We start from the raw sequence: 12,188 nt of genomic DNA, 5'->3' as shown, positions 1-12,188 counted from the left end.
TTACCGAATATAATTTTTTAAGACATTGGTCTTGTTTTATGAAAAGTAATATACGAATGAGGTAAGTTTATGTTAAAAACAAGCAAAAAAATCTGCCATTGGGGTAAGAAAAATAAACCTGAATTTAGTTTGACCTTTCTCTCAAGAACCTAATTCAAGTTTATGTGGCAGATTTTTTTGCTTGTTTTTACCATCAACTTACTTATATTTTTCGCCTTAAAAAGAGACTAGATATCTTAGGTCACTTAGGTTCTTGTCATCTTGATTTAAGAATGTTTAGATATTTGTGGTACAAAACAAGACAAAAAAACTTAGTAAGAATGACATTTTTTGCAGTCTGGAACCTGTCGCACATTCCAAAGATTGACTAGCCCCAAAATCCCACATTTACTCCAACACAACTGCTAAAAAATAACAAATTAAAGAAATACGTATGACTTTGGTAGGTGGACTATTCTCTAGTTGAAGAGCTTAGAGTAATATAAACCTGTCCCTTCAAACAACATCCTCTATATTCAGCACTGGCTGTTTCCGAATCATATTTCATCAACTATTACCATGGTAGATAACATTCAGACATCCATGTTGCATGATTCTTTTTTGCTTTATTTGATTGTATGAAGCTGTAAAACTGAAATGGTTAACTTGGTTCTTTATCTCCAAATGTTCATGACCATGTTCAAAATCTTGGTGTCACTTTAGATTTTAATTTGAGTTTCTTCCAGCGAAGATCTATTGCCAAAATCAGGATTACGCTTTCTAAGAAAGACCTTGAGACCATAATTCTTTTGTAATTTTTTATACCTGGGTTTACCTCATTCAGCTGTAAATCATTTGCAGACTGGAACTAAAAAGTATCATGACATTACTCCTGTTCTTGCTTTTCTCCTCTGGTTTCAGCATCTTCTTGTTCTGCACAATGTCTCCAGATCTCTACGCTCTTCCATTCAACTTCTTTTTGTTCATCTTTCACATTACAAAACAAAATGTGATGGGTCTTTCTCGTTGACGGCTCCAAGACTTTGGAACAGTCTTCCTTTCAATATAAAATCTTCCCTTTCCGTTTCCATTTTCAAATCTTGCCTAAAAACATATCTGTATTCTTTGTTTTAATAGAGGGTGTTTATATCTTAACATGTCTCAATGGTTTTGATCCAGTGTGATCATTTTACTTTTAATATCTCTGTACGGCACAACTTCTGTTGTTTTCAAACAGGCTTTAAAAAAATCAACTAAACTAAAACTGTGTTTGTAGAGATGATCGTGAATTTAAACAGATTGTGCTGAAGCTGAAAATGATGTTTAATCCTGACGGCGCGTGAGATCTGTCACTCAGTGACTAAGTCTGCTGTCACCTGTAAATAACCTCATAAGAGGATTGAGCTCTAGTGGACATTCACAGCCACCGTACAAAAAGAAATGTTTCACTACTGTGAAAACAGAGCAGTGGATGAAGAGAGATAAGTAACACATTTACTTTGACACGTGAACGATTTTCTGTCCTGTGAAACCATCTATAATCAACACATACGATCTGCACACTAGACATGTGATACTGCACTTCAGTAAGATTTGGATTACTAAACACATAAAAACACAAATCAGACCAAAGACTGTGACAAAGATTCTTTATTTACAAAATCCAACGTAGAGCATGGAACAGCCGTTACTAAAACACAATATCCAATGACTCGCTCAAACTAAATAAAAACACAAGAGGAAATAAAAAAAAAAAGACAAATGACAAGAGGTGGAAAAATAAGATCCGAATGAGAATAAAGCTGTTTTTGGAAGTTTCAGCCTGCATTCAACATCTCAGATCAGATCAGCAACTGTAAAAATAAAAACCAAACGGAACTCAGCTGCTAAAGATTTCATCACGTTTAATGTCAAGATGGTTAATAAATAAGAGTTTTGATTGAATAATGTAGAGATAAAAGAGCTGCACTGTGTGTTGAGACTCACCGTTCATGGGCATTTCATCGATCTGAGTGGAGTAGTACTGCTCGATATCACGCAGGATACGAATGTCATCATTCTTCACAAAGTTGATGGCCACACCCTTCCTGCCGTAACGACCCGATCGACCAATCCTGACGCGAGTGGTGAAACCAAACAATCAAACACAAACTCTATGATCACAAGTGTGCGAGCGCTGGATGGGTGTGTGTTTGTACCTGTGAATGTAAAGCTCTCTGTTGTTCGGCAGATCATAGTTGATGATGAGAGAAACCTGAGGAACATCTAGACCTCTGGCCCAAACATCTGTGGAGATCAACACTCGACTACACACACACACACACACACACACAAACGGCATTAACACAAGATTACAGCCTCACACAGACACACGTTATGCAGTCCTGAGCTGATGTTACCTGGCTCCAGATCTGAACTCCTTCATGATAGACTCTCTCTCTTTCTGTGGCATGTCTCCATGCATAGATGACACGGTGAAGTTTGCTTCTCTCATCTTCTCTGTCAGCCAGTCCACCTGAAACACACACACACAAAGTCACTTCAACACTACACAAAACTCAGAGTGACCTCAAGCAGATGATGTTAATTCACACATAACTGCTCCTGAAACAAGTGCACATTTACAGCAGTGTTCACACGCTCAGAAAAACTAAAAAACATTATAAACCTGCTCAGAAAAAAAAAATCCAATCTAGACTGCTCAGTGGTTTAAACAGACTGACCTTGCGCTTGGTGTTACAGAAGATGACGGCTTGCGTGATGGTCAGCGTGTCGTACAGGTCACACAAGGTGTCAAACTTCCACTCCTCTCGCTCAACAGCCACGAAAAACTGCTTGATCCCCTCCAGAGTCAACTCATCACTGCAGACGGCGAGAAACACAGATGAAATCATAAATGCAGCTGATATGTGTAGAATCAAAACACATTATTGTCAAATGAACTTAAGAGTTTATTAAACATCATCTCTAATCCTGCTGTTACCAGTTTGATAACAACATTAAGTAACTCAACATGTGCATTACACTGATTTTACCACAGATACACACTACGTTTACCAGGGTCATAATCACTCAAATTCAGATTAATAACACAAACATCACATGATGCACTGAAGCAGCTTCTCACCGTTTGACCAGGATGCGGATGGGGTCTGTCATGAACTTGTTGGTCATTTCCAGAATCTCATGGGGCAGCGTGGCACTGATCAAACACACCTGAGTGGCCGGAGGAAGATACCTGTACACGTCATAAATCTGCTCCTTAAAACCTGACAAAAGAAAATACAGCAATCTTTCATCTGGTGCCGTCATGTGTTTACATAGAGCGAGAAAAATGAGGTTGATCTGACAGACTATCCCGTCACAAGAGAGAGGGTCCTTCTGTGCAAGTTTAAACACCTTTGTTGAGCATTTCATCTGCCTCATCCAGGACCAGCATCTTAATGGCTCGTGTTCTCAGACTCCTCCTGCGGATCATGTCTGGTTGAAGAAGCACACAAAGAACACCGTGAGACACAAACAATATTCACGTACAAATAAAAATCATAAAGATAAGCAGTTTATTTGACTCTCGGGGTGGAAAGTGGTAACAGGATGAAGAGAGACACAAACTCACCAAACACTCTTCCCGGAGTCCCGGCCACCACATGCTGACCGTAGTCCAGCTTCCTGATGTCTTCCCCCACATTTGTGCCTCCGATACACGAGTGACACTGAACGTTCATGTAGTCACCCAACGCCAGCAGCACCTGCACAACACAAAATCACATCAGTGATCACCGCTGGCCAAGAGCCGACGTGTGAGGCTATGATCAGCGTTTCTAGATCGCTCTCGTACCTTCTGAATCTGTCCTGCTAACTCTCGAGTTGGAGCCAAAATCAGAGCCTGAGTCTCTCGAACCTAATGTGCAAAACAGAGTTATAACACCCACACATGACCTCAACATCAATCACAGGGATCACAGCCGACGTACCTGGATGTCCAAACACTGCAGGACTGATATACAGTATGTGGCTGTTTTACCAGTACCGGACTGTGACCTGAGGAGAGGAAAGATGATATATTATCATAAAATTACTCGTATTATTTCAATAATGGTCATACACAGACGTTGACTTACTGGGCAATGACGTCTCTTCCCTTTATGATCTGTTTAATGGCTCGCTGCTGAATGGCTGATGGTTTCTCAAAACCTGACAACAAACAAACATTGCAAATGATGTCACACAACAATTATCTGAACCCATGATCACAATAACAAGGTTTCTAGTGTTACCAGAATAAGCCTAAAGAAAACTCTGTGTTATCATGATTTATATCTTATGTTAATCTTGTATCTGTGTTATGATTCATATTTGAAAATGCAACAATAGATATTAAATAGATATCATAAATAGTTGAGAAATATTAATAAAGTGTTGTAATAACTTAAAAATGTAAATCTGTTGGACGGAACTGACGAGTGTAAAGTTTATTTGCGTGTCGAATAAAAACACAAAGAACGTACAGACGGTATATTGTAATGGCCGAAACTACAGATCAAGGTTTCCCACATTAACATTTTAAATCCACAAACAAACAAACAAAACGTGATTTATGAAGGCTTTAGAATAACGTTAGTAAGAAACACTTGATATGATCAATGTTTTGAGGAGGTCTCATTCATACACACACACACACACACACACACACACACACGTAAGCACATAAAAACAGGTTTGAACTGATCTTTATGGCCCGAACCGTCCCCGTCCGTTAAAAACACTCAGTATCGCCAATAAACCGTCAATCGGTCGGTTACGAAGCGTTTATACCGTATGCGTAGATCCCGCGCAGTAAATCTTCCCTCAGGCCCATCGTGTCAAACGTCGGCGTCACATCGACTTCTTCACTCGTTTCAAACTCGATCTTGGTCATGTCTTCCTCCTTCATGATCCTTTTCCTCACGGGAACGGGGGCTGCGGCCATTATTGCGGTCAGATTTAATACAAAACGCGAGTTGAAATATGAAAGCGCGTTCGAACGCGACTGCAGGCCAAACGGAAGAACGCCGCGTGTGTCGCGCCAGTGACGCACAATCCAGGAGACGCTCGGTGACGTCACGTGAGATGACTCCGCCTACTGTTGAAAGATAACGCATTCTTCATCTCAGTGTTAGTAATAATGTAGAACATGTCAAAATTTAACTCTGACGTTTATAAATAATGAGTCAATAAGTTAACGCGACGGTATATTTTACACTGGAAATAGTGTACTCCGTTGAAGTATCGCGAGAGCAATTCATAAGCTGTGCTCCGGAGTAGCTCTCGCGATACTTTGATGTCAAACGTTGATCGGCCTGCGCAGTGCAGTGTGAACTCGAGAACTGTCTAACTGAACACAGACAGACGTAAAATTAGTAAGGAAGATATCTTGAAGAATGTCAGTAACTAAACAGATCTTATCCCCCTTTACTGCCATAGTAAGGAAAATAAATATTATAGGGTGAGATCTGCTTGGTTTCTGACATTCTTCCAAATATATTCCTTTATGTTCCGCAGAACATAGATATTTATACAGGTTTGGAACAGCCTGAGCGTGAGTAAAGACAGAATTCTCATTTTTGGGTGAACTGGCCCTTTAAGCCTGCAGATTGTCACAGTAACTACATGTTCTACATTCGAAACCAAATATTGTTTCTGACGCATTAACTTATTGCATTTTAAGTAACGATTCACGCAAAATAAACAATTCACTCCCTGTCATGTCATTCCAAACCTGTGTCACTTTCTTCTGAAGAACATAAAATATATCCTGAGGAACTTTGCTAGCCAAACGACATTGAACCCCATTGACAGAGCTCATGAGGGGAGGAAGACATTCTTGATGTGAACTATCCCTTACACTCATATGTTGAATGGAGTGTCTGTATGTCGTTATGTCAAAATAAAGCTAAAAATCACAATACAAAACTCATCTGTGATTATTGCCACAGGCCTGTGTAACAAAGTCAAGGGTTCTAGTGATGCAATTATGGGTTTGGAAAAACCACCGCTGAAGTACTTCTAGTGTATAAAGATTTTCTGTGGAAAGTCTGATAGATTAAATTGTGAAACTAAATAATTTAAAAGTTGCTTTCAACATCTGTTTGGAAGTTTTTTAAACATTAAACAGACAAACCAATACTAGAATACATCCATTAAAAACTAAGGTTCACTGGTATGCCAGACAAATATTTTAAAATGAATTTAATCCGTGAACCTGTACCGAATTGTAATTCTAGTCGAATAAGTGTCTTTGAAAACAAAACACCATTACTGATCTCTCAGGGTAGCTCAAAAGAACCTGAGCACTTATGTCAAAACAGGATCATTCCTGGAGGTGAAACTGAATTCCAGCACAGTGAAATTGAAATGCATTTCCGTGTCATGAAATAAAACAGAAGCAAAGTCCCGCTCAAGACTCATTTATTGTGAGATGTTCAGGGGTCACAGAGAAAACAGTCCGAGACGAGGTGATGTTCTGTACAAAAACACATCCTGTTGCTCACTGATCCTTCAGCTCCCGCAGTCTCTTGATGGCAGATTTCACTGTAACAGCTGACGTTGTGCTGCAGAACACACAAATCACATCATCATCACATCATCGTCATCATCATAACATCTGTGAAAGGTTTAGATTAGAATTCCCTTGTTCTTACTTGTACATCCAGGCACCTCCAGCAACAGTTTTCATGCAGGATCCACAATGCCAGATTCCAACTGCCCTTCTCTTCATCTTAGTCTGGATCAGAACACAAAAGAGAACAAACCTCATTAGATGTACGATCAACAAAACAGACACGTCAGCAAGCACCAGAAATATAACAATAATGAAAATCACATCACAAATATCCATCATCATTCTCACAGGACTGTCAATCATAGAAGACCTGATGTAAAAGAAAGTTGTGCACGCACAAAATGGCCGTTAAAACAGCACAAAGGCATCAGGATTTAAACTTTAATCTAAAATTGAATCTTAACTCAAGTATGTTCCCTCTTGACAGAGTATGCACACTACACAGAGATGAAGTTCTATACATTATGTACATAATAATTGAGAAGACGAAAAGCTCGAGAGTCTTGTGAGTTTCTCACCTTTCCACAGAAGGAACAGGTGTATTTGGAATGCTGACTGATCTCAATTTTCTTCACCATCTTCCTGAGGGACGCACCGTAACGGGTGCCGTACTTCCCCACGATTCCCACCTTCTTGGTGCGCTTAGCCTGATAAAAAAAAAACAAGATCACATTTTAATAAACCAGCAATTTCTCAAATTACACAAATTTAAAAAATCATTAAAAAACGATATTTGAGTCTTGCAAAAGCATACATTTAAATTCAGTACAACCCCTTAGTAATCCCAGTATATGACTTTACACTTATGTACAGTATAATATTATTGTACTAATATTTATTTCTTTAAACACTGACACTTCAGATTAAAAAACACTGAACAGGAATCTGTCCTAAAGCAAACTCATGAGGACGTGTTGTATAATGTTGTTGACTATCATTTATATGACACACACAGAGATGAATGACAGAATCTAGTTCCTCGTCTCAAAAGATTTCACAAATAACTTAAGTCACAAAACTACTGTCGTCCACTTGTACTACGCGTTTGGATTTGGAAGACACTTTATTTCAAAGGGACCAGTACATTTAAATCATACGAGTCATAACGCCATTGAACAGACCTAAACCACTTAACACTGGACACTGTAATGAAATAACATCGTTTGACATTTCACGTCTGATGAGATAAACGTTGATATCATCGAAATCGGAGGAATCTGAAGACTGCAGTCCGAGCAGAAACACGAATAATCATATTGGGATGTAAACACGTTATCGTCATCTAAACCGATAACTAACGCATCGAGGATGTTTTGTCCACTTTATTAAACACGAAGCACAGAGAAGAGTGGGTACTGTAAGTTAGATTTGTCTGATGTTTCAAGATTTATCTCACGGCCTACAAACACTCACCATTTTAGCTGAGGAGGTGCGGATCCAAAAGAGACCGAGCTAGTGCGCATGCGCGATTTACCGGCGCAGACACTGAAGCATTGTGGGATAGCGGACGACAAACTCCAGTTTACAGCGCGCCACAGAAAGGGATTTGACTAGAAGGGATACAGCTTATTCCACTGGGCATGCGCACTTCGATACCACATCATTTTTGTCACGCTAAAACAGTTGATTCATATTTTGTATTATTTTGAGGTTAGGTTTATGGTTGGGGTAGGTGTACGATGAAACTAATGTCATTTATTGTAATTATATGGCGATAATTTGCACCGCTTCCGGCCGTAGTTGTATCCATTCTAGCAACAACCCACAGAAAAAGCAAAGACGTCCTAAATTCTATCTTAGAAATAATAAATATTTTACAATTCTATCAAAATATAATTCAAAATTATGTTTGTATAAATTATTGAAACGGTTTTTGTAACAGTTTTGATTTATTTCGGTTTTTTTCCGTAGCAATCCCGTCACACTCCCCAAAACATGCTTATTTTACAAATTTCTCTTATCACTTTACGGGTTTATTTTCATCACCAAACAGCATAAAGGAGAGCCGTTTTGTTATTCATCAGAAAATATCTTTTTTATTTTGTTAGGTTGTACTAAAGCACATCTTTGAAAGGTTATGCAAGGGTTAACAATTGGCAGGTCAGATCAAGAAAAATCATCAAAAGAAATTACAGAGAAAATTCAGATGAATTGGAAATAATTAAACACTTTTAATCCCAAACATGCGCAAGAAAACACAGTTTCACCACAAACCAGTGATTCAAAAACATCAGAAACTTCAACAAACTTCCTTCAGTAACACAACAAACCATTTTTAACCATTTCATTGCTTTGTGTCTTAGTGCACATATAACAATTTTTTTCAAATTCCGATTGAAAGTATTAGAAATTGGATAATATAAATCACAAGTAATAAAATATAAAGCAAATATTTTCATTATGGTATTTCACATTTGTTAAGGAAATGTTACAGCAGTTCAAAACTAACAAGTACAAGACAAAGGCACATGGAAGGAATCGAAGCACTTACACAACATCACATTATTACACATTTGTATTCTTTTGAAATGTGTTGTTAATGAATAAACACTTATGGAAGCACCACGTTCTGTTAATGACTGTGTGGCTATAAAAGTACAGTAAGCAGCAGGACTCAAGAGATCTTCAGGGTTCATCTGGAAGTGAAGTTTGTTGAGCTCTTAAAATCCAGTCTCGATGCTGAGGGATCGACGGGTCAGATGTTCAATCTCTCCTGTCACATACTCGTCAAAGCTGGTCTGATGTTTCGCCAACATCTTCAACATGGGCCGCAGGTTCAGCCACCACTGCTCCTTCGGCATTCTGTGCCTGAGAGGAACACACACAACAAGATTACTGACATACTGCATACTACACTTCAAAAACAGTATGTATATATAACAGCATGCAGTACTGTCTCCAGTCATCACCTTTAGTGTAAATAAATATACAGTACTCTCAGTGTTCTGTGGTTGTATACTACACGTTTTGGCAAATGCAGAACATCATTTGGTTTATTTCAAAACCAGAAAATTCACTAAATTGAGTGCAGTACACACACACACACACACACACACACAGTCGTCTGCTTTTTTTGTCAATGAGGCATTTCTCCAGTCCTGTTATATCTCATTTAATGAGGGTGTGATAATAAATGTGTGACATCATCAGATTATAAGACATTCGATTCTGCACGAGGTGAGACATGTAACACTTACTCAAAGTCTGTGTGTGCTTTGAGCTCCGTGACGGGACTGAATGACATCACTTTCTTCTTCATGCCGATCACACAGGCCGTATCAGGAGCGTTCGCGAACACACGGCCTGAAAGCACATAGAATCGATCATCTTTAAGTCTTTCATTTTTAAGTCCTTTAAGTAATATACATGACGTTTTTTTTGTCAGAAACATGCTTCAGATTCAACATACTTAAATGTGAATATACTTGAAATGTAAATGTCTAAATGTAAATGTACTTGAAAAAACTATTTGTTCAATATTATAATAATTTCTGCTACAAAATCAGCAGGTTCTGGAGTCATCTTCATCAATTGGCTGAAAACACATCTCTTTAGTCAACACCTGACCCATCAGTTTTGACTTCTATCTCTTTTCTAATCTTTCAAAAAAATAAAAACACTTTGCTCTGTATAATGTGGTGGGTTATATGTGACCAGTTTTTATTTATTGCACTTATGCTTTTTGTTTTCCTCATGTTGTTCCAATTGCTTCTATTGTTTACCTTATCTGTAAGTCGCTTTGGATAAAAAAGCGTATGCTAAATGACTAAATGCAAGAAACATTATTAAGCTTAAACTAATATCTGTTTGAATCCTGGATTCTGATTGGCTGGAAGGTGTGGATTTCAATGGACTCCAAACAGTTGAAGGTCAAAATGACAGTTTGAGTGCAGCTATTTTTTTAGAATAGTTTCTCTAGATAAGAACTTTATTCATCATCTGGTGTGGTTTAAAGTCCTTTGTAGCTGCACTGAAACTGTCATTTTCACCTTCATTTGTTGGATTCCAGTGAAGTCACCATATGGAGAAAAATCCTGGAATGTTTTCATAAAAAAACCTTCATTTCTGTTCCTCTAAAGAAACAAAGCCATCAACATCTTGGATGACATGAGGGTGAGGAAATGATGATCAACATCTCTTTTGAAAGTGAACTCCTCCTTTAAAGGATGTTCATGCACTCTGCTTCGCATCGGGTGTCTCTTCCCCTCCACGTCGTGCTTTAAAAACCTTTAATGCACGGCTTGGTATGGATTATCCCTTACATAGTCACATGCAATATTTCAATGACTCAAGATTGTGCATTTCAAGGCCTGGAAACGCTAATAAAAATTCAATTTTTTTTTTTTCTTTTCTGTGAATTTTTCTTCTGCGTTTACAGTACATGTGTTCAGCAGCAGCGCTGTATCTCACCCTGTCTGTAAGTATCTTTCATCTTCTCTGTGAGCCACAACACAGATTTCACTCCCAGTTTAGTGCCAAAGTTCCTGTCAAACGGTGTGGGCACTCCACCCTAAACAAACAAACATACACAGAAACACACACAAGAACCATAATATCAAACACATCAGTAGCCATCCAAACACTTATCAAAATATATGTTGAATGAATGAATCTTCAGGAGCTGTCACACGTGCTGGTCACATGACCTCTCACCTGCTGCAGGTGACCCAGAACGTTCACCCTGCAGTCAAAGACGTCCTTCCCCTCCGCCGAGTAGAGATTATGGATGAAATCTGTGGTGAAGTGTTTGTGACACTTCTCATTCCTACAGGAAACAACCCGATGGTCTATTAACAGAACAAAGAACACAGCCAACGAGAGCAAAATAATCATGGGAAGTGTCACCTCAACACGAGTCCGCGCTGAATATCGTTCTTCATCTTCTCTCTCAGATGCTCCACGTTTGTCTGCGAGGGGTGAACGCATCACAGGTCTGATTATATTAGCACACAATTACTGATGATGTAATAGTCCGTAACGGTTCAATTGGACCCCAAAATGTTGTTTAGATGTTTGTTCTCTCCACACCTCCAGTTCGTGGATGTTGAACGACTCCTCATAGATGTACACAGCATCCGCCCCCACGGCGATGCCAGTGGTGGTTGCCAGGTAACCGCAATATCCCCCCATGGTTTCCACGATGAAGACGCGGCGTTTGGTTCCGGATGCAGACTGCTTGATTTTATCACAGCTCTTAGACAACAGAAGGAAAGATCATTCTGCTGATCACAGGTCTGATTCATGACACACGAGCTGTACAGCATCTCACCTCCATGGCGGCGTTCACGGCGGTGTCTGTGCCCAAACTGAAGTCTGTTCCCGGCACATTATTACTGATGGTGGCTGGAATCACACACATGGGGATGCAGAGCTCATCATAATGACCACGAGCCTCCACGAGCTGAAGAACACCTTCGTACGCCTGCACGGAGAAAAAAATACTCAGACACAACACCACACACACGCAGCATTTCATAAAGATTCTCCATCTGTACCTCAAATCCACCGATCACCAGCAGAGACTGAATGCTGTACTTTCTTATGTTCTCCACAATGTTCTCCATGCAGGTGTTTGGAAGAGTTCTAAACAAACAGATCATGTATCCAA

The 12,188-nt window shown here is 39.2% G+C and overlaps 3 protein-coding genes across 3 annotated transcripts in view; all 3 read right to left on the bottom strand.

The window, feature by feature from the left end:
* Positions 1-1,611: 1,611 nt before the first annotated feature.
* Positions 1,612-5,060, bottom strand: eif4a3 (eukaryotic translation initiation factor 4A3). The gene is made up of 12 exons (XM_056734745.1): positions 4,795-5,060; positions 4,101-4,173; positions 3,954-4,020; positions 3,818-3,880; positions 3,596-3,728; positions 3,379-3,459; positions 3,107-3,248; positions 2,703-2,841; positions 2,379-2,494; positions 2,178-2,285; positions 1,966-2,093; positions 1,612-1,832 (listed from the first exon to the last, which is right to left on the bottom strand). Exons 1-12 carry the CDS (start codon positions 4,946-4,948, stop codon positions 1,816-1,818), a joined length of 1,221 nt encoding a protein of 406 aa, XP_056590723.1. The 5' UTR covers positions 4,949-5,060; the 3' UTR covers positions 1,612-1,815.
* A 1,349-nt stretch (positions 5,061-6,409) lies between these two features.
* On the bottom strand, positions 6,410-8,131 carry rpl37a (ribosomal protein L37a). Its single transcript, XM_056735023.1, has 4 exons — positions 7,994-8,131; positions 7,099-7,227; positions 6,660-6,742; positions 6,410-6,569 (listed from the first exon to the last, which is right to left on the bottom strand). Exons 1-4 carry the CDS (start codon positions 7,994-7,996, stop codon positions 6,506-6,508), a joined length of 279 nt encoding a protein of 92 aa, XP_056591001.1. The 5' UTR covers positions 7,997-8,131; the 3' UTR covers positions 6,410-6,505.
* Positions 8,132-8,727: 596 nt separating this feature from the next.
* Positions 8,728-12,188, bottom strand: part of pfklb (phosphofructokinase, liver b) — a 9,147-nt gene continuing 5,686 nt past the window's right edge. Inside the window, exons 15-22 of the mRNA XM_056734370.1 lie at positions 12,076-12,163; positions 11,850-12,002; positions 11,609-11,773; positions 11,426-11,487; positions 11,234-11,345; positions 10,991-11,090; positions 9,778-9,883; positions 8,728-9,388 (exon numbers count right to left, since the gene is read on the bottom strand). Of these exons, the coding sequence (XP_056590348.1) occupies positions 9,241-9,388; positions 9,778-9,883; positions 10,991-11,090; positions 11,234-11,345; positions 11,426-11,487; positions 11,609-11,773; positions 11,850-12,002; positions 12,076-12,163 (934 nt within the window). The 3' untranslated portion in view covers positions 8,728-9,240. The remainder of the gene's footprint in view (positions 9,389-9,777; positions 9,884-10,990; positions 11,091-11,233; positions 11,346-11,425; positions 11,488-11,608; positions 11,774-11,849; positions 12,003-12,075; positions 12,164-12,188) is intronic.

The sequence above is a fragment of the Triplophysa dalaica genome, chromosome 21 (assembly GCF_015846415.1).
Source record: "Triplophysa dalaica isolate WHDGS20190420 chromosome 21, ASM1584641v1, whole genome shotgun sequence".
In the NCBI taxonomy this organism is placed as follows: domain Eukaryota; kingdom Metazoa; phylum Chordata; class Actinopteri; order Cypriniformes; family Nemacheilidae; genus Triplophysa; species Triplophysa dalaica.
This window is presented reverse-complemented; position numbering and strand designations above follow the sequence as displayed.

What these genes read in the sequence shown, in the direction of transcription:
- rpl37a (XM_056735023.1), bottom strand. An exon ending in CCTGTTCCTTCTGTGGAAAG is followed by an intron (nt 6,743 to 7,098) that starts GTGAGAAACTCA and finishes GTTCTGATCCAG; the next exon opens with ACTAAGATGAAGAGAAGGGC. An exon ending in GGAGGTGCCTGGATGTACAA is followed by an intron (nt 6,570 to 6,659) that starts GTAAGAACAAGG and finishes TGTGTTCTGCAG; the next exon opens with CACAACGTCAGCTGTTACAG.
- eif4a3 (XM_056734745.1), bottom strand. Translation starts at nt 4,948, where the DNA reads ATGGCCGCAGCCCCCGTTCCCGTGAGGAAAAGGATCATGAAGGAGGAA. An exon ending in AGATGAAATGCTCAACAAAG is followed by an intron (nt 3,249 to 3,378) that starts GTGTTTAAACTT and finishes TTCTTTTGTCAG; the next exon opens with GTTTTAAGGAGCAGATTTAT. An exon ending in GAGTTCAGATCTGGAGCCAG is followed by an intron (nt 2,286 to 2,378) that starts GTAACATCAGCT and finishes GTGTGTGTGTAG; the next exon opens with TCGAGTGTTGATCTCCACAG.